At 40.8% G+C, this 25,915-nt stretch overlaps 1 protein-coding gene across 3 annotated transcripts in view; it reads left to right on the forward strand.

The window, feature by feature from the left end:
* The window catches only part of AKAP7 (A-kinase anchoring protein 7), a 1,625,267-nt gene that overhangs the window by 60,827 nt on the left and 1,538,525 nt on the right, over positions 1-25,915 (forward strand). For all 3 annotated transcript variants that reach the window (XM_044064537.1, XM_044064536.1, XR_006363953.1), the window contains exon 2: positions 9,383-9,535. In XM_044064537.1, the coding sequence (XP_043920472.1) occupies positions 9,383-9,535 (153 nt within the window). The remainder of the gene's footprint in view (positions 1-9,382; positions 9,536-25,915) is intronic.

Here is a 25,915-nt window from a genome sequence, read left to right on the forward strand (position 1 = left end):
AAGCAATACCTCCAGCTAATGACTGCTTGGAGTTTGCATGTTTTCTCTGTGTCTGTGTGGGGTTCCTCCCACCTCCAAAACATGCTGTTTCCATCTTAAACATACCAAAAAATGGAGCTGTGATCAGCAGCAGCTCAGACTCTAGATAGTGCCTTACAGGAGGAAGAGTTGTATAGACCAACTGCTTCGGGCATCTACTGTGGTGCACATTATCCTCATGATAGGAGAACATGGATCCCAGACTGCATATCGTGTCAAGGCTAACCACCCTACAGTGTAAAATATGACTCTAGGTGATTTGATCATGTTGACTAATGTTACCATATAGGCTTGGGTATTTGCCAGTGATAAGTGGGTTGAGGACCTGGCCTACTCTGACCTTTGCCAGGGACCCATGCTAATAGAGGAAGTGGTGTTTGTGCTCCTGTTGACCAGTGTCTGCCTGCCATAAGGCCTGGCAGCCCTGGCTCAATAAGTTACTGGCTGGCTGGTGTCCAGTTGTCCAGCTTAGGTTACTTGAGAAGCTATGTTGAATGAAATCTGGACATAAAACCAATGAACTAAGAATTGCTGCACTCACTGTAGGTTCATTGACAGGATGGAGCTTGGCAGTACATGTCATGATGGTAAGGAGGAAGCTGGACATCCTATGTATTCAGGAGACAAGATGTAAAGGCAGTGCAGCAAAACCACTTGACTTGGGATCCAGTCTACTACTTAGGAGGAGGACAGTCTAGAAATGGTGTGGGAGTTATAGTGAGGGAGAGACTCCAGAAGGCAGTGAGGGTTGTTATCAGAATTAGTGACAGACTCAAGGCAATCAGATTGCAGCCTAATCGTAGGGCACTATTCATAATTTCAGCCTATGCCATACAGCAGGGTTGTGATAGTGAGAAAAAGAGTGCATTCAGACAGCAGCTGCAGGATGTACTAGATAAAGCAAGACAACATGAGTTAGTGTTAATAATAGGTGACTTGAATTCACATATCTGGAAGACAGAATTGAATATGAAGTGGAATAACAGTAACCATATGAGAGGAGTAACAGAAATAAAGAAGGAGGGGCCGTTCTAGACCTCTGTCTGGCAAATGGCTTGATAGTAGCCAAAGCGTGATTCAGAAACTGAGACAGTCACTAGATCATATACAAGAGTGGCCAACATGCAGCTCAGGTAGACTTCCTCCTGGTAAGGAAAGGTCACCGAGGTAGAAGCAGTGATTGCAAAGTCATCCCCAGTGAAACTGTCATCCTACAGCATAAACCACTGGTTGCCACAGTCAGCTGCAAACAGTGGTCACAGTAGGCTCTGAGGTCAGCAGAGACTAGGCTAAAGAAATGGAAGCTGACTGGAGAGAAAGCACAACAGTTCAAGGAATTACTCAAGCACTAGCACCTCAAGAAGAGGAGGGAATAAGTGGAGTTGAGGAAGTATGACAGTGCCCTAAAATAGCATGTGTGCGGACTACAGAACAGATATGTGGCTTAGCCAGGTTTGGAAATAAGAAACATAAGAAAAGCTGGTGGTGGAATGCAGAAGTCCAGGAAGTCAACAAAAGAAAGAGTGCAGGGAAAAGTGGGAGATAGAAAAGACAGACCAGGCTAGGAAGGAATACTAGTTGGCTAACAAAGTAGCTAAGAAAGGAGTTGCAATAGCAAAAAAAGAAGGCATCAGAGCCAGTCTACCAGCTTCTAGAAAGTGAGTCAATAGATGGCACAAAGAAACTATATCAGGTTACAAGGCAAAGACAGAAAGATAAATATGATAGTCGGACACCCTTAATAAGTGATGCTTGCAGTAGCCCGCACACTAGTCCACAGGACATCAAAGAAAGATGGAAAGAGTACTTCCATCAGCTTCTGAATGAAGAAAACCCCATAGAAGCTGTACTTCCAGACACAGCCTACGATGAGGGAAGAGGTGGAGCACACTACAGAAAAAGTAAAACAGCACTAAGTAAGTTGAAGTCAGGGAAAGCAGCAGGCTCAGATGAGATGTTGGGTGAAATGGCTCCTTAGGGTACTCATAGCAGTGTGGAGAGATGACTGGAGAATAAGCATACTAGTACCAGTGTTTAAGAACAAAGGCAACATTAACAACTGTAAGCAGCAGAGAGGATTCAGACTCCTGTCGCATTGCATGAAAGTTCTGGAGAGGGTGATTGATAAATGAATAGTAGTAGAAAGTAAGATGGGAGATGAGCAGTTTGGATTTGAATCAGGATGCAGCACAATTAACATGATGTTTTCAGTGAGGTAGATACTTGAGAGGAATCTAGAGATGAGGAAAGAGTTCAAATGGGCATTCTTAGACTTGGGGAAAACATATGACAAGGTCCCCATGAAAGCTGATTTGGGCAGTACTGCTGTGGTTCAAAGTCCCATAAACATTGGTAGAATAAGTGCAGGCTATGTACAAGGACCCGATGACTCAAGTACAGACGGTGTTTGGTCTCACAGAGGGGTTCTCAGTGGGAGTGGGTGTGCACCAGGGTTCAACTGTGAGCCCTCTGGTGTTCATGTTGGTGATGGACTACATTAGCAAACAGGGGAGAGTGGACAGATCAACAAAGTTGCTGTATGCAGACAATGTAGCATTGTAGGCCAACTCTGAGCAAGAACTTCAGCAAAGGATTGGGGAATGGAATGCAAAACTGAAGACACATGGGGTGAAACTGAGTACAGAAACAGTTGTAATGGTGACAAATGGAGGAAATTAGAAGAAACTGAGAATTCAGATAGAAGGAAAAAATAGTGGAACAGGTTAATATCTTCAGGTATCTGGGAAGGGTGGGTGAGGTGAAGGGAAGTCTGAATGAGGAGCTCAAAACGAGAATCAGACGGCAAACTGGCACAGTGTCAGGTATAGTGTATACAAAAAAAAAAACTGTCCAAAAATGCAAGGAGAAAAAAACAAGAAAACTTTAGCTTAACAGACTTTTAATTGCCACTTTCGTAATAGTGTAACAAACTTTTAATTGCTGCTTTTGTAAAAAAACTTCATCAGAAATCCAACTGTTTTTAGTGTGTGCAGTGCTGTTTAGTCTTCGGGTTGGTCATTTTTTTGGTTTTGTAGTGTATAACAAAAGAATGTCAAGAAAGCTGAAAAGTAAGGTGTACAAAACATTGGTGTGACCACTACTGCTGTGTGGTATAGAAACCTGGAGAGTGAAAACAGAGCAGTTAAGGAAGCTAGAGGTGATGGAGATGAAGTGCCTGAGATGGGTTTTAGGATGCATATTGTGGAACAGTGAAGAATTGAGAACATAAATGCAGAAGCTAAAATAGCTGCAGTTGCAGAAGATGTCAGAGAGAACAGATTATGGTGGTTTGGGCACATGTGCAGAAAAGTAGAAAAGCAGTCTGGTGAAGAAGATTTGGGACAGACAGGAAGAAGGCAAGAGGAAACAAGAGTGTCCAGCAAAGACGTGGATGGATTGTGTGAGAGAAGACCTGGAACAAATAAAGCATGCGTGTCAATGAAGACAAGAGGGTAACACTGACTAGAGAGAGATGGCAATAGTTGATATGACACCCCGACCACATGTAGAAAATTAGAAAAAAAGGGGTTGATGATGATGAGTAAAACTAGTAATATAAACAAATATTATATATAAGCAGGGCCTTTTCTTGCTAAAATGACTGCTGAAAAGGACTGTCTCTGTTGCACACAATCATGTGGACATACAGGGGTACAAACACAAAGACTGGCATATGTAAGTGTTCACACTAACACTTGGCTGCTACATGGGAGCTGCTTCAACTACTTTGCAGGTTAATACACAGCAGCCAGTCAAGCTAAGAAGGCAAACAAACCTGTCAGGTTAGAGTAGCAGTATCCTTGCTGTCAAGGTGCACAAGGCTACCCTGTAAATAACACTCCTGGAGCAAAATAGTAAAAGAGAAAAATACTAAGTATAAGAACTTCTAGAGAAAAACACAACAAGTGAAATAAAAATATCTGGTTACATGACTCCTTGCAACTTGTCTTCATGTTTCAAGAATATTAATAATATAAACATATTTTGCATGCTGGAATGTAGTCAACATTTGTTAGCTCATTTCTGTTTCAGGAATCCTAACTACACAGACAAATCTAGTATGATGGAATATATTCAACTTATGTTAGCCCAGTTTCTGCTTATACATGACTGGAATGTTGTCATTAATGTGAATGTGGCTCACACTTAACAGGTCTGCTTCACTTTAAAAGTATGTGTGAGACTGCACATGGGGAGTGGTTTATATGCTGTACATGAACTACATCTTCAACATTTACGACAGGCAGTGTTAGTCACATGCTTTATGCCTGCACAGGAATGCCCAGTTCATGTACTTCATATGTGTTCTACATGAGTTCCCCTCACTATGTATAGCATGCCAGGCCATAAGTTCATAGGTATATACTAGACTAATGGGCACCAGGGCCTTTATTAGTCTAGCTGCACAACCCAACACAGTTGTGTCCGTGTATATCATGGCATTTATTAGGGAGGGTATATTAGTTAGGAAGTTTCTGAAGGTTATGTGGAGGGGGGGTAGCTTAGTTTGGGCATACCCAATGCCTAGGGCCCAACATAACAGTTTTCTCAATGGTAGAACATATTCGGAGGTAATACAGGACAACAGACAGTTAGAACATAATGAGAATGAAATGGGGTCACAAAACAGGCCAGGTAATAGTGGAAATAATCGCAATAATGGAAATGTTTCCCCACGCAGATCTGAAAGATTGAGGCAGAAATGCAACAATAACCATTTTTATCAAGCCCCCCTCCAACAGAGGGGAGGGGGCAACAGAGGGACATACAGGTAGGAGGGGAATCTTCCAATAGTACTGATATTCCAAACACTACACATGTTTCTAGTTGGCAGGGATTCCACATATTTAATTATAGTTCCCTGGATGTTACAAAATAATTCTTCCATTTATTTATGAAGGGTTTTAAATATATACCTATGAAAAAAGGTAACCTAACACGGACGATATTAGATATTAAGATGTTCATTAGAAAAATAAATTTGGAGCAGTTTTTCAATGGTACACCACTAGTTACACTAAATAGTACGATTCCCAGAAAAAAATAGTACCTTTAATCCACCACTTCATCCACGATTAAAAAACTTGGAAAATGTACTAGAAAATGAACTTAGGAATTTATTTAAAAATCAGGAGAACAGTTATATTAAAAATAACTTAACTAAGGAAGAAAATACCTTATTGAAGCAACTGTGTACTAACCCAGAAATACGGTTTATGGAACCTGATAAAGGAGGGGGAATTGTATTAATGGATACAATTTTGTATGAAGGAAAGATGCTCTCCCTCCTTCAGGATGTGGACAAATATAGTGAAGTATCAATCAATGAAATAAACATCGCCTATCACAAAATAGATTTGGCATTGAAAGACCTGTTTGATCAGGGTGTTATTGATTTCCAAACATATTCATATTTGGAAAACAATTCACCTAGAATACCGTCCATATTTGGTATTCCTAAGGTGCATAAGGATGTGGAGGACCCCCTTTTAGACCAGTGGTTGCATCAGAAGGTTCCAAAATAGCCCCATTGGCTAAATTTCTGGATTGGAAACTCAAGGATTCTTGGGATTTCCTGGCTAGAATACAACCAGAATATTGTGTGGAAGGCCTTACATTTCTATGTATTGATATTGTTGATTTATTCTCCGTCATTCCACATGACTTAGGATTGTCGTGGTTAGAAGAAGCGTTGAGAATGAGGTGAAATACCTCTGAAAATGACATTTTTCTCTGTTTGGAGTTAGCAGAATTGGTCCTTAGAAACAATTTCTTGTTTTTTGAAGGGGAATTTTACCGGCAAGAACAGGGAGTTGCTATGGGGGCTAGTTGTGCCCCCACCTACGCAGATATTATTTTATCTGTATGGGAATCTAAATTTATTCATACCTGTCCCTTCTCACAACACTGGAAACTTTATACTAGATACCTTGATGACATCTGTATTTTTTTGGACAGGGGACAGGGCCACGTTGGAAAAATTCATGAGTTTTCTTTCTGGAACTACTACCTTTTTGCAGTTCATACATCAGGTAACAATAGAAAATGTAATTATGTAGATGTGACTATATTTAACACTGGTAAAGGATTTAAATCAGTAGTTTATAGAAAGCCTACATTTTCCAATACATATATTAGCTATAGTAGTGCACACCCTTACTATCACAAAAAGAGTATTATCAAGGGTCAGTATGTTAGGGTTAGCCGTATGACATCCTTGGATTCTGATTTTCAGAATGAATGTAAGGTACTAGAGAAAATGTTCATAGACAGAGGCTATCCTATAGTTCTGATCAATAACATACAGATAGAAGTGGAACAAGGGGGAAATGATAAGTATAAACCGATGCTAGGTTCAGGCCCACTTACTTACACACAAGGCACAATACAAAAAACAAGTCAGGAAGACTTTGGTAGAGCCTTTGTGACTAATTTCAGTGGAACTGCAAACTTGATTAAATCCACTTTAGAAAGGTAGTGGAAAAAGTTCTCTGAATTTACGGATTTAGAGGTATTTAAGAACAAACCCCTAAAGGTTGTTTTTAGAAAAGGACAGAGTATTAAAAATGTATTAGAACAAGCAGTTAATACACAGATATTCACACAAAAAAGGAGGGGGACATATAAATGTGGTGCCTGTAACCAATGCAAATACGTATTACAAGGGAAAGAGGTATATTTACAAGTAAGACACAAAACTATATATAACAAAAATTATTCCAACTGTAATTCAAAGGGATTACTTTATTTAGTTACATGTGGATCCTGTGATGCCTTTTATGTAGGTAAAATGGAAAGACAACTGAAACGCAGAATGTATGAACACCACAATGATGTGAGAAAAAAGAACAGTACAAGTGCTTTGTCTAAACATACGTTAGAGTGCAGTAATGCACAATTTCTTTTTTCTGTAATAGAAATGGTTCCCCAAGAAGTAAGAGGGGGTCCGTGGGAAACCAAATTGGAATTCAGAGAAACATTATGGCAGATAATTCTGGAAGCTAATAAAACCCCAGGGCTTAACGATTCCATTTCAATTCTACCTCTGTTAAAGCTTAGATCTGCTAAATTATAGAAGTGGCCTTTTAGAAATCAGTTGTTTGTGTATAATATATTCATTTTAAAAACATCATTTTTTTATAATTTCTGTTCAAGTATTAATCATCAAGTTATTTATTATATTCATCCATTTATATGTATACATTTGACACTATTATAGCATTATATGTGTATATATTTTAATTAATTGTGGTGGTTTTAATATAGTTATATATCTAATTCATTCATTTTTTAAGAATTTTATAGTAAATGGTAATATGTTTTTAAAGATATAAATTAATCAATTAGTCAATTAAGGTGAATGGTATAAAAGTATGTATTCAGAAGTGTTTTATATAATGTCTGAGGAAGTCTGAGAGGTTCTTGGACAAAAACACCTTGTGGAAAATTCAGCGTTTATGCTTGTGATTAAACGTTTCTGCATACAGCACTTCCCTTGTCTGGTTTTTGGTTATTTCGTTTATTTCTACCGGACCGGCTCTTTTGTTGGATTATTTAGTTTGGGCATGGTTACTTTCTGCCTATGGGGCCAGTCCCAGGATGAATTTCCAATTTCCCATCTGTTGATTAAGGTTACCCTTTAATATGATAAGGGATGGACCCTGCTTCACATGGTTGGGGAGTCTGTTCCAGAGCATGGGGATTTTCCGAGACACATATCTGACTCACCAGCATATCCTGTTTATGTCACAAGCAAAATTTAAATCCTTGGATTTAAACACTTTTTTAATTTTAACAAGAAATCTTTACATATAGTGCTTATTTTTTTCAAGTGCCTACAGGTTAGTTGTACATGACTTTTTTCCAGTCATGCTTAAGTCTAACTGTTATGTGAGATATACACATGGGGGATATCAAGAGAAATTAGTAGTGTAATGCTATTAAGGCTTTGTTGGTGACCTCTATTAGTTCTGCAGTGATAAAATAGGGATCACAGACATGCAGGAGCCATGTGGAGCACATGTTTGTTCATTGGAACTCAGTGCAGTTAGAAGTAAAATGATTAGCACTCCTAGTACCATCCCATGAAGTGTAGCACAGGCACCAGCAAACATACAAGTGTATACATAGATGCATGTATGCACGCATACACAAGCCACAAACAGACATACACACAGACCAAGACAGCTCTATGCATGCTAGTAGACTCACACACACACACACACACACACACACACACACACACACACACACACACACACACACACACACACACACACATATACACACCTACCTTTGCAGTACTTACCTGATTGCTGTGGCACTAACAGCCCCTCTCTTGATGCAGACATCAATGGGTGTAACTGTAAAAAGATGGTGTACATTTTTATTGCTTCACTCCCCAAATAGCATACTGGAGCTTGTCTTTGACACACTCAGCCATACTATTTCAATCCTGGAAAAAGGCTGTGGGGAAGTGCACATGGCCAATTTACATTAACAGTGCACCCCCAAACCAGCTCATTTGCATATGTCTTTCTCCAGTTAGATTGCTGTAGCACTACACATGCTGGAACCTTCTTACCACTGTAGTGCTGTAGCAGTCTTTGAATCCCTTACTCAGAACACAGTGAGCGATCCTGCTAGAAACATTATGGTGCAGTCTGTTATGTTTTCCTAAATCCTAGTCATATTTTGATATGCAGTAGAGATTCCAGAACAATTAATATGAATTATATTAATCCAGATCATTAATTTTATATATTTATATATCTATGCATTATTTTGCATCTCTGTGTTTGCACCACTTATGTGTGTATGTGTGTTTGTGTGTGTGTGTGCATGTGTTTGTGTTTGTGTGTGTGTGTGTGTGTGTGTGTGTGTGTGTGTGTGTGTGTGTGTGTGTGTGTGTGTTTGCTGATCAGGGTTATAATAAGGGCTAGGTTATGGTATAGATTTTGTGACGTGATGGTGCACTTGCATGTATGTGTGTGTGTGTGTGTGTGTGTATCCGAGTGTCTTGTGTAGCGATACTGTAGGGAAAGTTTTTTTTATAAAGTATTATGTTGGGTTAGAGTTAGATCACATGAGTAAGTTAAGGCAGAGAGGCAAAGTTGGTTATAATGTAATCTCAGTGTAAATGTTCATTTGAAATATAACTCAGAAGATGATCTGTTTGTAAATGCTGTGTTGAAAACTTGTTGCTGGCTCTTGGACTGGGTCATGGCTGAAAATGGTCTTTAGGCTATTTCACTTAGTTAAAAATTATTTAAATGAATAAAGACATACTTAATAAATAAATAAATAAAGTGCCAGCATATTCAGAAATCTTTTTTTTTCTAAGGTGTTTCGGTGGTTCAGGAAAATGTAGAAGTCAAGGCAGTTGCAGAGGAGCATCAGAAATCTGTAAGGGGTCAGTCTGCACCAGATGAAGGTGTAGATGTTTTGGTTGCAGAGCTTCCTTTTGCTGATGTGGAAGATGGAACTGAGCTTGGCAGTAAGTACAACCACTTAACCTCTTATTACAGAAAGGGTGAGTGTAATGAATGCCACTCACCTACGTGTTTTCTAGCAATTTGATTTGCTAACAGATTTTTATTAATTTGGCTCAGCATTCCTGAGCACAGTCATGTCAGTGTTTGCTTTACTTGTAATTGCCGTTTTGGTGATAATGTACGATAAGTAGCATCTGTGTACTGATATTTGATAAAATCAAAGGGATCAAATTGTTATTTAGAGCTTAGCTGAGGAGAGGCAGGCAAAGGTACCAGGGAGCTCATTGCAAGTACAACACTGAAGCCATAAATCATAATCTGTTCTTTGCTGACAGTGGGGAGAGGAAATTTATGAAACATTGGTACTATAAATGTTTGCAGTTTTCACTTGAAATAATGATACTTCTCCCATAGCATGCTGAATACTAACACTCTTCTGAACTACAGACTCGCACTGCACTCACATCCACATGCTTTATAATCAAGAGTAACTTGTATGACTTGTTTGTACTCTTGGTTCATCAGTGTAGAATGAGCCTGTCACTCAGAGCACCTATCAATTTATTTTTTTCATATGTTATGATGTTATGTTTTTTTAGCAGTCTCACCCGTTGACAAATAGGCAACAGGTAATAGGGAGATGCAGTCCCTGATGACATGGATTGTTGTCATACATCCAGGAAGCCATCAAAACTTAGAGAAAGAGGCCATACTTCATGTGGCTTTCTGCTGCAGTGTAGCCAAAACATTGCAGACACTTCTTTGCCTAATACCTAAACATCAGCAGCTTCAGATGATTTAAATAAGTGCGGGCAAACACAGTGGGCAATGCACTTCCAGTCCAAACTGTACTATAGTAATAAAGTGAATTGCACATATTGTGTAGATGGCAAATGCAATGCAAGACAATAGCTACCCAGTACTCCAGACACATTGGATAGACATATGACACTAATCCATCCCAGAAGGTAAAGACAAAACATTTTGGTCTTGGATAGTTGTACCTTTCATATGAAAAAAAAATGCAGAACATTTGCCAGTATTGGCCATGTGAGAACAAGAGGTACAAAGTGTGCACTGACTGAACATCTACATTACTGAGTGCATTAGGAGTGGAGATTGTATAGAGTGCCACCTACCATAAATGTCCTAAATGCAGCCAAGGCACCTACACTTGTGGCTGTGCAACAGATGAGTGGAAAAAAAAACTGTAAGCCTGTTTCCTACCTTTCCTGTAACTAGTGTTCCAGATACAGATTTGCTATATCCAGGACTGTATGTAAGCTTTTGAGGCCCCCAAGCCTTTCTGTGTTGGAGGGAAGCCGTCTAGCATATCAGTGGGAGTGGTAAGCACTAGGTAACCTGTCTACCACATAAGGAGTGGTTCTGGCCCAGAAATTGTAGTTAATGGCCGTTTGGGCAATCTTCCATCTCTCTCAACTTTCTGATTTGAAAGCCTGCATTTGCACTTGTTTCTGTCCTGTAACTTGTCTAGTACAGATACAGATTCTTAGTTTTAGCACTTAAATTTGCTTGTTCATGCTCAGCACTTGTTCAGAACTTGTAAGCACTAAATAAGCTACTAATTACTATAGCACTCAATCTTCCTCATTACCTAGAGGAAAACAGTTTTTGTACTTACTTTTCTCACTGGCGTTGAGAAAAACAGCTCTTGTACTCACTTTCCTCACTTACCTAGAGAAAAACAGTTTTTGTACTTACTTTTCTCACTGGCGTTGAGAAAAACAGCTCTTGTACTCACTTTCCTCATTTATCTAGAGGAAAATAGTTTTTTATTCAGGCATGTCCAAGGGTCAGCTCCCAGTGTTCTCTCCTGTCTATCTGATGAATCTGGGCATCTTGAGGCAATGTAGAAATTGCCTCATGTACACAGATAACCCCCTCCTCCTACCACCCAACACTACAACCTGTGAGAGATGCACTTATCTAGCCAAACTGGAGGTAAAGCTCTCTCCAACCAAGACTGAACCTGACAGTCATGAGGAGAAGGTAAACATTTGCACCACACCACACTCATCACATCGTCTCACTAAATCTACACCACCAAAATCCACACACAGTAACACAAAAACATTCGTGGAGGCTCTCAATAATAATCTGTCTAAGCAACAGAGACCTCCAAAGCAGAAACGCAAGCAACCTCCATCCCCCAGCACAACCCAAATGACACATAGCCCACAGACTCAGTGTGCCACTCAACCACAGCCAATAAGGCAAAACAATGTACCCAACACACTAGTCATTGGTGACTCTATAGTCAGGCACACTGATGTCCCACTCACCAGGATAAACAAGGAGAAGGTTACTGTCAGCTGCCTGTTAGGTGCCAGGATCCGCCACATAACCCACGCACTCAGGTCACTCCACAACAAGTACAAATATGACTCTGAAAGACTTACTGAAATTGGTACACCTTGTTTGCTGTAACATAGACTAGATCTAGGCCTGCTAAATCTAGCTTTGTTTGTATGCTTGTTGTTTGTTTGCTTGTTATTTCCCTGAAATGCTAATTCCACCTAAAACGCGGCTTTTCAGCGCTTCTGTGAATCCCTAGTGATATCTGCATTGCTTACTGTACTTATTTCCTTGTTTCACTTGAAAGAAAGTTACTGTTTGTCGTTTTTGCATTTAAGTTACCTGTAACACATTGCATTTAAGTTACCTGGCACTCGCTCACTAAAGCCATTATGTAAGTCAGCACTAAAAAATTAAAAGCACTACACCCTCACAAACTCCCCTTGAGTACCTTGTTCCCCACTGGCCCTTTTTTTTCAATTATAAAGGAATTCCCAATACTATTCTAGCATGTCCAAAGGTCAGTTGTCAATCTCCTCTCCGGTCCAGCTGGTGAATCTGGGAATCTTGAGGCAATGTTACAACTGCCTCATGTACACAGACAACCCTCTCCTCCTCCTAACAAATTCCAACACATGTGAGAGATGCAACCATATAGCCGTACTGGAGGCTAAGCTCTCTCAACTCAGTACTGGCGTAAGCAGTCAGGAGGAGAAGGAAACCACACTCACTACAATTCCAGTCTCACATAGACCTACCACGACAGCAAACCAAACACATAAACACACAAAAACATACTCTGAGGCTCTAAATAAAAATCTTCCTAAGCAGCAGAGACCTCCAAAGCAGACAGCCAAGCAACCGCTACCCCAAAACAAAACACGTGCAACACCTAGCTCACAAAGCCAGCGTGCCGAACAGTCACAGCCCTTAAGGCTAAACAACACACCTGATACACTTGTAATAGGTGACTCTATCGTCAGGCACACTGACGTCCCGCTCACCAGGCTGAACAAGGAGAAGGTCACGGTGAGCTGCCTGTCGGGCGCTAGGATCCGCCACATAACACAAGCACTCAGGTCACTCCAAGGCAAGTACAAATATGACTCAGTCATTGTCCATGCTGGTGTGAATGACCTGAGACATACCTCCCTGGACTACATGAAAAGAGACATAGAGGAGCTCTCTGAGCATGTAGCCCAGTCCGGTATGACCCTGACCTTGAGTAGCATCTTACCCTCACCAAGAATGATGCCACAATATGAAGACAAGATGATCAATTTCAACAATTGGCTTAAGTATTGGTGTCATTCAAAGGGGATCCAATGCCTGTCAGCCTGGGATGACATGCTCGACAAGCCACGATGCTTCGCTAGGGACGGCTTGCACCTGTCACCCCTGGGCTTTCGGATATTGGCAAAGGCTCTTGCTACCCCCATAGTGCCTTTTTTAGGCAAGGCTCAAAAGACAAACCCACCTCCATAGGTATAACAAGGGATAAGAAACTAAGAGTAATGCTACTCAACGTCAGAAGTCTAAACCTCAAGATGCACGCACTCGAAACTCTCCTTAGCATGGAGAACATCAATATCTGTGCAGTAACAGAAACCTGGTTCAAGGCTTTTGAGAGCACTCCAGCACTACCAGGTTATACCTCATATATGCTTTTCGGCCCCAAAACTTGGACCGAACCACAAAAGGAGGGGGAGTATCAATATTCGTCAAAGATACCCACACCTCCAGGCTGGTGGCACAACACGAAGCACCAGAGACTATCCATGTGCAACTAACAGTGGGTAAAACTGCCTTCCAGTTTATAGCCTGCTACAGACCACCCTCCCAAACCCAGGAAACCCACTCGGCCTTCCTGAGAACACTGGAAAATATGAAGGTCTCTCCAAACACCATTATATTGGGCGACTTCAACTACCCAAACATAGACTGGGAGCATTACTCTAGCTCCAACACCCTAGCCCAAAGGTTCCTAGAATTTATAAACTCAAATGCTATGGAACTACTTGTTACCACTCCCAGAAGAGGGGAAAACATACTGGACCTGATCATCAGCAACATGGGGACTCTATTATCTAGACCAGAAGTGTATCCCTCACTGGTAAGATCAGACCATAAACTAATCTCACTGGATACTCACATCCCGACTCCACCCCCTGCCATGAAAACCACAGTGAAAAACTTCTCTAAAGCAAATTTCACACTCCTCAAAACCGAGGTGGAATCCTTCAAAGCCCCCGGGCCTGTGGAAAATACGGCCCAGACTGCAGAATCCTTTATAAACGCATTCTATGAACACCTTCAGGAATGCATGGATCATGCAATCCCAAATAAAACCAAGACCCAATCCTCCAAATGCACCCCAGCCATAAACAAACTATACAATAGAAGGAGGAAGCTACTACATGATAGAGCAAAATCCCAAAAAGGGAAGGCATCTCTGATCAGTATTAGCAAAAAACTACGGGCACTCATAAAATTGTCTAAGGCCAGCTTCGAGAGAAAAATTGTAGACACTAAGGATAATCACAAGGCTTTCTTTAGTTATGTTAGGAACCTAGGTGGGAATTCCCAGATATGCTCAGAATTAGTCCAAAATGACAAAAATACACCGAACACACAGACATTGCCAACATCCTAGCTGACAGGTTCAGCGCAAACATCTCCCCCCTCCCCACCAAAAGGGCAAATATCTATCCCAGCAGAGTGCTGCCCCCCTGACATCTCAGATACTCAGGTAAGAACTGCCCTCTCCAAAGCAAAAAACACAGCATCAATGGGACCAGACGGTGTCCTGGGCTGTGTCCTACATGAACTCCAAGAAGAGCTAAACCCAACATAAAACTACTGTTCAATCTCAGCCTTACTACAGGATATGTACCCAAAGAGTGGCGTACAGCAACAGTGGTCCCTCTCCACAAAGGTGGTGCCTCAACGGATCCTGGAAACTATGGCCCCATAAGCCTGACTAGCTTGGTCTGCAAAGCTATAGAAAGGATCATCATAGACCTCATAAATAAAGATAATGGGGACCTTACAGACACTGGATCCTACCCAGTTCAGCTTTGTTAAGGACAGATCCTGCCTCTTAAACCTGGTTGATTTCTTTGAAACTGTCACCAAGGCCATTGACGAGGGGAAGGTGGTCCACACAGCCTACCTGGACCTCGCAAAAGCCTTCGATACAATACCCCACTCGGGCATTATAGATAAGCTCACCAGCTTAAATATAAACCCCTATGTCACTAGATGGGTTGCAAACTGGCTCAAGGACAGAACCCACATGGTTAGAATTGCTGGAGCCATGTCAGACTCCAAACCAGTTACAAGTGGCGTCCCACAAGGCTCAGTCCTGGGACCTCTCTTGTTCGGTATATATTTCTCGAAGGTACAGGCCAACATGGAAGGACTGTGGCTGACCAAGTTCGCAGATGACTGCAAACTGGGTGCCATAATTGACTCTCCAGCCGACACAAAGCATCCTCCAAAAGGGCCTCTTAGAAACAGACAACTGGTGCCAGAGCCATGGCCTCAAGCTAAATGCCAAAAAGTGTATAGTCATCCCCTCTGGCAAAAACAAAGTGCCCACAAATTACCACATAGGTGGTAATCCATTAAGTACAGAAGAAGTAATTAGGGACCTGGGGACCCAAGTTGATAGCAATCTCTCATTTGACAACCACGTGGCCAAAGTGGTTAGAAAAACATTTTATATAGCCCAACTAATCATGAAGGGATTCACATCTAGATCAGGGGAGGTCATCGTGCCTCTTTACTTATCCCTCATCAGGCCCATATTTGAGTACAATGCCCCTTTTGGGATGTACCTTACCAGACACCTGCAGCAACTGGAAAGACCCCAAAAGTACCTCACCAAGAGGATCAAAGGGCTCAAACAGATGCCATACGCTGCCCGGTTAAAGAAACTCCAGCTCTACTCAGTGGCATACCACCTGCTCAGAGGCGATCTGTGCCTGACGTATAAAGCCATGCCCAACCCGGAATTAATGGACATGCTGCACATCAGGAAATCCAAATCCCATCGTGCTACGCGCTCGAGAGACTTGAACCTCAGCACTGAAATAAATGGGACATGCTGGAGGGACAGATTCATAACCCAGAGGCTCCCTTCACTCTGGAATAAAATCCCAGTCCAGGTTAGGCAGAGTCCCTCATTGACTCTCTTCAAGAGGAATCTTGATGAGTGGATGGGAGATCGTAGGTTTACCCTGGGTATCACTTCTCTGTCACTGTTAGACAGAGGCACAGTATACTAACTTCGAAAAAGGGCATAGCAAAATTAATTTAAAATGGGTGGTGAAAGGCAGACACACTCTGGCTAGGCTTATAAATGCCCTAGGTCAGATAGCCTAGTATGAACCTATGAACCTGTGAACCTAAGAGCTCTCCGATCTTGTAGCTCAAGCAGGTATGACCCTAGCCCTGAGTAGCATTCTGCCATCGCCCAGAATGATCAACCACCAAAAAATGAAAAACTCAGATGAAAACGAAAAAAAACGGCTCAGGAACAATGACAGCATCCACGTACAAATGTTTAATAAAAACAGTGTCTTTAAAACCAATACTGTGGTAGATATAATCCAAATGAACCAAGAAACAAATATCTGCAAGTACAAATGTTAAGTGCTTTTCGTCTGTTTGCGTAAACAGACTTCTTCAGACAAATGCACTACATGAAACAAAACATTTAACTACAAAGTATATGGTCACATGACAAATATAGCCCAATTAACCCTTTATGTTCAAAACAATGTTCGCTGCCTTCAACTCTGTGAAAGCGGCAATGTGCAAAAAGCAGAATTAACAAACCTAACAAGCAAGGAAAATTACGTTTAACCACAGTCATGTGTTATATTGTGGTTAAGCTTCACTTCTGAAAAACAAAAAATTTTACATATATATGTGTGTATATGTATACCGATTACTCTAACACAGTCTGTTATAACAACATGCAATAATATGTAAAGAAACTTACAAATGTTAATGTTAAAGTGTCGTCAGCACTTATATGTGAATGTATAAAATAAAGTGCCGACAAAGCTCCATTTACGTCCCAAGTTTTATGATAATCTTAATTTACTAAAGGTAAGCTCAATCCTCTATCGCTGTCGCGCTACATCCCCTCATGTCAATAATGTTTTGTAACATAAGTTCGGAGATAGAGCGTCCCATATGGTGAATAAAAATAAATGAAAGTTAAATGGAAACAACCAAAATAATTTACTCTAAGACTATTGCGCAACTTGATCCCTGAGGCCAATGTGCAGGACTATGTGATGCTACATTCTTTCCGAGTCTTTAATAGTAGATCAACAAATACAGTTACAGCTTCAAAAAATGAAAACAATGGTGTTGGATACCTTTCTATAAGGGCAGGGTTCAGACAGAAATTTAACCAGTGTCATCAATACCAAGATGAACACTTTTAAATCCTTGCGTGCAACTCATAAGCACTTATCTTCTAGGACATAAAAAACAATAAGCTAATATGTGTTTAGTGACCCAATATATTACAATATAAAAGCTGAAAAAACACCACCTAACGTAACCAATTTTTAAGTTTAAGTATACAGGTGAGTGAATAAACTTTCTAATTTCTATTTTTTCTAAATTCAATGAACTAGAACCACTTCTAAGCATGCTGTGCATCATATTGTCCTGATCTTGTATTTGTTCAATAACTTTAAACTTAAAAAAGTGGTTAGGTTTTTCCATACAATGCTTCGCTAATGCATTCTCTTGTTTATGCCTGCTAATTGAATATACATGGTCATAAATTCTCTCATGGAGTCTTCTGTCTGTTTTTCCAACAAAGAAGGCTGGACATAGTTGGCATAAAGCTAAATAGACTACACCTTTAGAGTTACAATTAAATTTCTTTCTCAAGGTGTAGTTCCTGTCTCTGATGGTAAATTAGTTGCCTATATGTATGTGTTTACAATAGTTACACATCTCAGAGAGGAACATACCTGCTGTTCTACATGCAATGTTGTTTCGACCTTCTATGATATTTTTTATGTTTTTACCACGCCTATAAGTAACAACTGGTGATGCTCCTAACTTTCCAATGATGTCTTTATCAGTTGTAAATAGGTGCCAATTTCTATTCAGTGTGTCTACAACTTCTCTTGCCCTTATGTTGTAAGTTAAAACAAACATGATGTTTCCATTAGTTACTTGTACTAAGTTTTTACTTTCAAGTGTGTTGTCATCGAAGATGTTTATATAATTAGTCTGTTCGATGTCCCTTGTGTCATGATCTAAACGTGACTCCCTTGGTACTAATAATAAGTCCTTGTTTAAAATTGGTTTGTAAATTCCTTTTTCTCTTTTAACTTGGACTTCCATTATTATGTTATTAATTAAGTCAGTGGGATAACCTCTATGTGAAAACATTCAATTAGAAAATCATTTTGCATAGTGGTCATTCTTGCAGCTCGTACAACCTGTCCTTTAATGACAGACTTTTTTTGATGCAAAGGATGTGAGCTGTTGAAGTGCAAGAGTGAGTTGGAGTACGTACTCTTTCTAAAAATTTTTGCTGTATAATGTCGACCTGATGTGTTTTTTGATAAAAGTACATCAAGATAGCTAATACTCATCTCTTGATAAACGCTGGTAAAATTTAAAAAATCAGTAGTGTTATTGAAATACTCAACTAGCTCTTTTGCTGCAGTACTGCCACCTGAAATTATAATGAAAATATCGTCCAGGTACCGAGTGTAAAAGGAAATACTGTTCTTCAAGTTTACATTTTCAAGAACAAATTTATGTTCCCAATGTGCCATGACTAAATTGGCAAAACTGCCTCCACATGGGGAGCCCATGGCTACCCCTATTTTTTGTAAATAGATATTATTGTCAAAGGCAAAAAAGTTGTATTCCAAAACTATTCCCAACAGTTGTTCCACCAATTTTTGCTCTGAGTCACTTGCTCCTCTTAACCTGATGAATTCTATCACCCACTCAATACCTATATCATAGGGAATAGACGTATAAAGATCACAAACGTCTATAGTTAAAAAGTTTTTTTCATCATTATATACAAGTTGGTTAATTTGTTCAAGGAATGACCATGAGTCTTTACAAATTTGTTTTTCTTTACTTACGTACATTTTCAACATGGAATCAATCACCTTGGCACAAGGATATGTGATGGATTGATGAGCATCTACCAGTGCTCTCATAGCGGGATCATTAAGGTCTTTATGGATTTTAGGTAACCCAAATAGGGAAGGCAGTTGAGGTGATGGCAAATTTAAGTAAATGTTAATATGTATGTCAGTCAGTGAGTCAATAAATAAGTCATTAATAAACATTTTTATTCTGTTTTGTGCTATATTAAACTCATTTAGACTCACTTTTTGATAAGCCTGACCTTCAAGAAGTTTTGTCATTTTGTCAATATATTGACACCCTTCCATTACCACTAGCCCACCACCTTTGTCCGGTTTCATTATTTGGATAGATAAATTCTTAAATTGTGTTAAATTCAATTTATCCTCTGTGGAAACATTATAATATTTAGTGAGGCAAGCATTCTGACTAAACAATTTCCTTATTTCTATTTCACACATGTAATCAAAGAGGTGGATTAGTGGGTGTGTGGGTGGGTTGTAAGTACTTGCTAACTGAAATACATGTCTATCGGATGACCCAACACCTAATAAAGCTGTTAAGTTAAGCTTTCTAATATAAAGTTTAAAGTCCAGCAGTGTTTCAACTACATCACCTCTATTAGATGGAACAAAGTTAAGTCCATTTACAAGTAGTTCAACCAGACTATTGTCCAAGGTGAATTCAGTGTAATTGTAAATGTTGAAGTCTCCTTTTGTGTTAGTAATAAGTTTGTAAACAGTGGTGGTGTTGTTATCCAATGTGTCTGTCACAACATCGAAAAGGTGCCCCACTATCTCCTCCTGTTGCTCGCAGCTTGAGTGTTGTAATATTTCCTCTGGTTCACACCATATCTGTTGCGACTCCTCGCTGTCTGCCCTTGAAAGTTTTTTGTCTGATGGTTATTAGACTGGTGGTTATTAGGAGCACCCTCTGTTTCAATATTCTCAGGCCTGTCCCTACTTGTCATGGGTGCATCATGACTTGTCCCTGGTCTTGGTGGTGTCAAATCAGTGTTGTCAATGTCCAGGTCATTAGTACCATAGTTAGGTAAAATAACATTGGTGTTGTTCATAGAGTTGTTCCAGGAATGGACATTTAACTTTCATTTATTTTTACTCACCGTATGGGACGCTCTATCTCCGAACTTATGTTACAAAACATTATTGACATGAGGGGATGTAGCGCGACAGCGCTAGAGGATTGAGCTTACCTTTAGTAAATTAAGATTATCATAAAACGTGGGACGTAAGTGGAGCTTTGTCGGCACTTTACTTTATAGATTCACATATAAGTGCTGACGACACTTTAACATTAACATTTGTAAGTTTCTTTACATATTATTGCATGTTGTTATAACAGACTGTGTTAGAGTAATCGGTATACATATACACTCATATATATGTAAAATTTTTTGTTTTTCAGAAGTGAAGCTTAACCACAATATAACACATGATTGTGGTTAAACGTAATTTTCCTTGGTTGTTAGGTTTGTTAATTCTGCTTTTTGCACATTGCCGCTTTCACAGAGTTGAAGGCAGCCAACATTGTTTTGAACATAAAGAGTTAATTGGGCTATATTTGTCATGTGACCATATACTTTGTATTTAAATTTTTTGTTTCATGTAGTGCATTTGTCTGAAGAAGTCTGTTTACGCAAACAGACGAAAAGCGCTTAAGTTTTGTACTTGCAGATATTTGTTTCTTGGTTCATTTGGATTATATCTACCACAGCACTGGTTTTAAAGACACTGTTTTTATTAAACATTTGTACGTGGACGCTGTCATTGTTCCTGAGCCATTTTTTTCATTTTCATCGCCCAGAATGATACCACAGTACAAGGACAAAATGATTGACTTCAACAATTGGCTAAGCTTCTGGTGTCATTCTAAGGGGATCCAGTATCTGTCTGCTCGGGATGACATGGTCGACAGACCACGATGCTTTGCCACAGATGGCCTGCACCTGTCACCTCTGGGATTCTGGATACTGGCTAAGGCTCTTGCTGCCCCTATAGTGCCTTTTTTAAGTAGGGTTCAAATAAAAAATTCACCACCATAACAGGAACAGGCAAACAAAAACTGAGGGTAATGCTACTCAATGCTAGATGTCTAAATCTCAAAATGCACTCACTCCAGGCACTCATTAAAATGGAGAACATCGATATCTGTGCAGTGACTGAGACCTGGTTCAAGGCTCCAGAGAGCACCCCTGCACTACCTGGCTATAACTCATACCACACTCTTCGGCCATGTAACCTGGACCGTAACACCAAAGGCGGAGGTGTGTCCATATTCATTAATGATATCCACATCTCCAGGCTAGTTGCTCAGCATAATGCATCCGAGGTTATCCAAGTGCAACTAACTCTGGGCAAAACTGCAATCCAAATTGTAGCTTGCTACAGATCCCCCACCATGCCCCAGGATTCCCACTCCTCTTTTCTTGATGTACTGGAAAATATTAGGGTTCAACCAAACACCCTAATAATGGGCGACTTCAACTACCCCACCATTAACTGGGAAAACTACTCATGTACAAACTCCTTAGCTCAACACTTTCTGGAATTCATAAACTCCAATGCCCTAGATCAACTTATCCACACCCCCACCAGGGACAACAATATTGTAGACCTAGTCATTACCAACATGAGTGACCGGTGTTCCACACCTGAAGTCAACTCCTCGTTGGTCCGATCCAACCATAAGCTTATCACCCTTGATATCCACATCCCGCCCCCACCCCCCATTAAGGAAACCACAGTAAAACATTTCTCCAAAGCCAACTTCATGCTTCTTAAGACAGAAGTGGTGAACCTCATGACACCCATGCAGATGTACAATACAGTTACAACTGCTGAATCCTACACAAATGCACTCTATAAGCACTTACACAAGTGCATGGATCGTGCTATCCCAAACAAAACCAAGACACTGTCCTCCAAAAAAAGGAAGCCAATCTGGTGGTCCCCTGCCATAAACAAAATGTACAACAGAAGGAAGAAACTGTTGCAAAAGAGAGTAAAATCCCATGAGTGGAGGAGCTCCCTGGTCAGCCTCAGAAAGAAGCTGAGATCCCTTATAAGATCCTCCAAAGCTAGCTATGAAAACAAAATCGCCACTAAATCCAAGGACAACCACAAGCATTCTATAGCTATGTCAAGAATCTAGATGGCAACACCCAGATCTGCTCTGAGTTACAGCACAAAGGCACGAAAATTACAGAACCAACTGATAATGCCAACATCCTGGCAGATCGGTTCAGTGCTAACTTTAGCCCCCTCTCACCCCCTAAAGGGCCCATATCTATGCAGGAGGAATGCAGAGTCCCTGTAATCACAACAATGCAGGTAAAAGCTGCACTCTCTAAAGCCAAAATCACAGCATCCATGGGACCGGACAACATCCCAGGCTGTGTTTTACATGAACTTCAGAAGGAACTGGCTCCCCACTTAAGCACCATGTTCAATAATAGCCTCGCATCAGGCTTTGTGCCCACTGAATGGCACACAGCAACAGTTATCCCACTCCACAAAGGGGGAGCCACCACTGATCCTGGGAACTATCGACCTATTAGCCTGACGAGCCTGGTCTGCAAGGCCATGGAACTTATCATCATGGAGCTCATAAACAAAGACATTGGTAACCTCCAAACTCTGGATCCCACCCGGTTCGGGTTTGTGAAAGGCAGATCATGCCTCCTGAACCTGATCGACTTCTTTGAGGCAGTCACCAAAGCTGTGGATGAGGGTAAGGTGGTTCACACAGCCTATCTTGACCTCGCCATGGCTTTCGACACCATCCCCCATTCTGGAATTATAGCTAAACTTACTAAACTAGGTATAAATCCCTACATCACAAGATGGGTTGCCAACTGGCTCACTGACAGAACCCACACTATACAAGTTGCAGACTTCAAATCGGACCTAAAAGCAGTGACAAGTGGTGCACCGCAGGGTTCCGTCCTGGGACCTCTCCAGTTTGGTATCTACTTCTCTGAAGTACAGGCTAACACAGAAGGCCTCTGGCTAACGAAGTTCGCAGATGACTGCAAACTAGGAGCCATAGTCAAGTCCCCAAATGATGTGAACATCCTACAGAAGGGCCTCACTGAGACAGATGCCTGGTGTCAGAGCCATGGCCTCAAGCTCAATGCCAAAAAGTGCAGTGTCATCCCCTTTGGTAAAAACTCTGTACCCATGAACTACCACATAGGCAGCAATCTACTTAACACCGAATGCGTGATAAGAGACCTTGGGACCCAGGTGGACAGTAGTCTCTCCTTTGATAGTCACATCGCCACAGTAGTCAGGAAGTCCTTCTACATGACACACCTCATCATAAAAGGGTTCTCATCCAGGAAAAAAGAGGTCATTGTTCCCCTCTACTCGTCACTCATTAGACCCATTATAGAGTACAATGTCCCTTTTGGAATGTACCTCACAAAACATCTGCAGCAGCTGGAAAGGCCACAAAAGTACCTCACAAAGAGGATTACTGGCCTCAAACAAATGCCCTACACTGACCGCCTCAATAAACTCCAGCTTTACTCCGTAGCATATCACCTACTCCGAGGTGATCTCTGCCTATCATATAAAGCTATGTCAAACCCAGAGCTGTTGGACATGCTACACCTAAAGAAATCCCAATCCCTCCGAGCTACACGCTCTAGGGACCTAAACCTTGTCACTACAATAAACAGGACACGCTGGAGGGATAGATTCCTGTCCCAGAGACTTCCTATACTCTGGAACAAGCTACCCATCTATGTCAAGCAAAGTTCTTCATTAGCACTCTTCAAGAAAAATCTTGATGAGTGGATGGGAAATAGGAAATACACCCCGGGGATCACTTCTGTGTCTCTGCTGGACAGTGGAACAGGAAAATAACTTTTTTTGGGTGGCGTAAGCTATGGTACCTTGCTGGCTAGGCTTACGTAGGCCCTTGGGCCGATAGCCTAGTACCTAGCTATGAACCTATGAACCTATGACAGGTCTGACATTTCAAACTATCCCTAATTATAAATTATATAGAATGTTAAATCACCAGTGACAACAGCATTGTGCAGTCCTTACCATCCACCTAAACAGTGAAGCTCAGCACTGGCCACAGACATCAGATTTTACAGGATGCCATAACTTCATGCCTTGCATTGCTAATGCATGTTATCGCTCAGCATGTCCACCTAAAGGCAGGTATCCTATACTGTGAATCACATTCATGTCAGATTTTACAGGATGCCATAAGTTCATGCCTTGCATTGCTAATGGATGTTATCACTCAGCATGTCCACTTAAAGGCAGGTATCCTGTAGTGTGAATCACATTCATCGCTGAACATGGAGTTACTCTTCTACTTCTGACATCATCTAGCTGCATGTCTGACGTGTGCTCCTCCAAAATCTTTCTAGGAGATGGCACCTTCCCAGCTAGAGAAACAGAGTGCAGGTAGTTGTATACCCTGCATGACAGGATTGGCAGAGCAGCCAACTATAGGATAGCAGCCATTGTCTGCTGCCTAATGTGTAAGAAGACAATGGCTAGCTGAAGGAGATGGACAACACCAGAGGTCTACATTTAATGCCAAAGTTTTTCCTAATGGATTTTGAAAGGGCTCCAGTAAGGTCTTCCCAATAACGTTGAAGCACGAAAAAATAGTGGCCTGTTTTATCCATGGCAAATTTTATGGTGGCAGATTCAGAATTACCACCTTGCATTGAATTATGGTACTGACTGGATTGGCACTGCACCTATGGATATTATCTGCTTTAGACATTCTGTCTCCCAAAGAGGTACAGCATACGTTCAGTGAAATGGCCAGATCCACACCTAATGAGGCTTGGAGATCCTGCACTTTGTGTTGTAAATTTATGTCAAGGACATTTACAAAAAGCTGGTTGGAAACTCTGCAGATTGAAGCATGTTCCATTTTTGTTCTCCATCACAATTTGGAACATGTATGAAATCATGGATGAAATCATAACTTCCCCTTGTCAAAGAGTTAAATGTGGAGGGGAATGAGAGTGCTGCTAGGATGCCCAAATATTACTGTGTAACAGGTGCTGCTGCTGATTCTACAGGAGCAGAATACTGCAAGTGGAAGACATGAGACTGTTACATGGAAAGACTCACCTAGAAGAGGAAAGGTGTAGCTGCTAAGGAACATTGTATCAAACAGAATATCCCATGTGGCTTGAGTTCTTTTTCTGGCTGTTGCCCACAACTCAAGAAGAAACTGAAACCTCCACTGCACTTTTTGTCCTCTTACACCTTTTCTGATAAGCATATCCCTTGTATTAAATGTATGTTCATATGCATCTCCATCCTTGTACATTGTGTGCTGAGTGCATCTGTCTCCAGCACAGCAGGATCATATAGACTCTGTCTGACAGTCTGGGGTGTTTGGCCAAACCAGTGATGTGATGCCGAACCTCAGTAAGTTTTTGCCGAAATTCAGTGCCGTACGTCCTTGCTGTGCATTGCTGTTGGTGGGAGACCTCTCAGTGAGGAGATGGATGTTGGTACAGCTTGGTCCCATTATAATATCCTGACTAAATACGTGATGGAAATGATTAGCTAACACTGAATTCACACTGGCTCTCTATGTGTTTGTAATGTGAAAGGGATTTTGTAATATTTCTGTGCTTTGAGTAGTCGGAAGTATCTCTGAAGTGTTACTGTTATGTACTGAGGTAAAGATGTCATTAAAAGATATGCAACACTGAAATTTAACATTTGTTATGTTTAAGTCAAGATGATGGCCAACCAAATGCAGCTAACCAGTCATCAGTAAGTAATTTAGTTTTACTCATAGTTTCATAGTTTCATAGTATAGTACTAGGCTATCTGCCCTGGGGCATTTGTAAGCCTAGCCATAGTGATGTGGCTTTTGCCACCCCATGAAATGGTACAAAAATG

This window comes from Protopterus annectens, chromosome 1.part0, assembly GCF_019279795.1.
Source record: "Protopterus annectens isolate FY-2018-M chromosome 1.part0, PAN1.0, whole genome shotgun sequence".
NCBI lineage: Eukaryota > Metazoa > Chordata > Ceratodontiformes > Protopteridae > Protopterus > Protopterus annectens.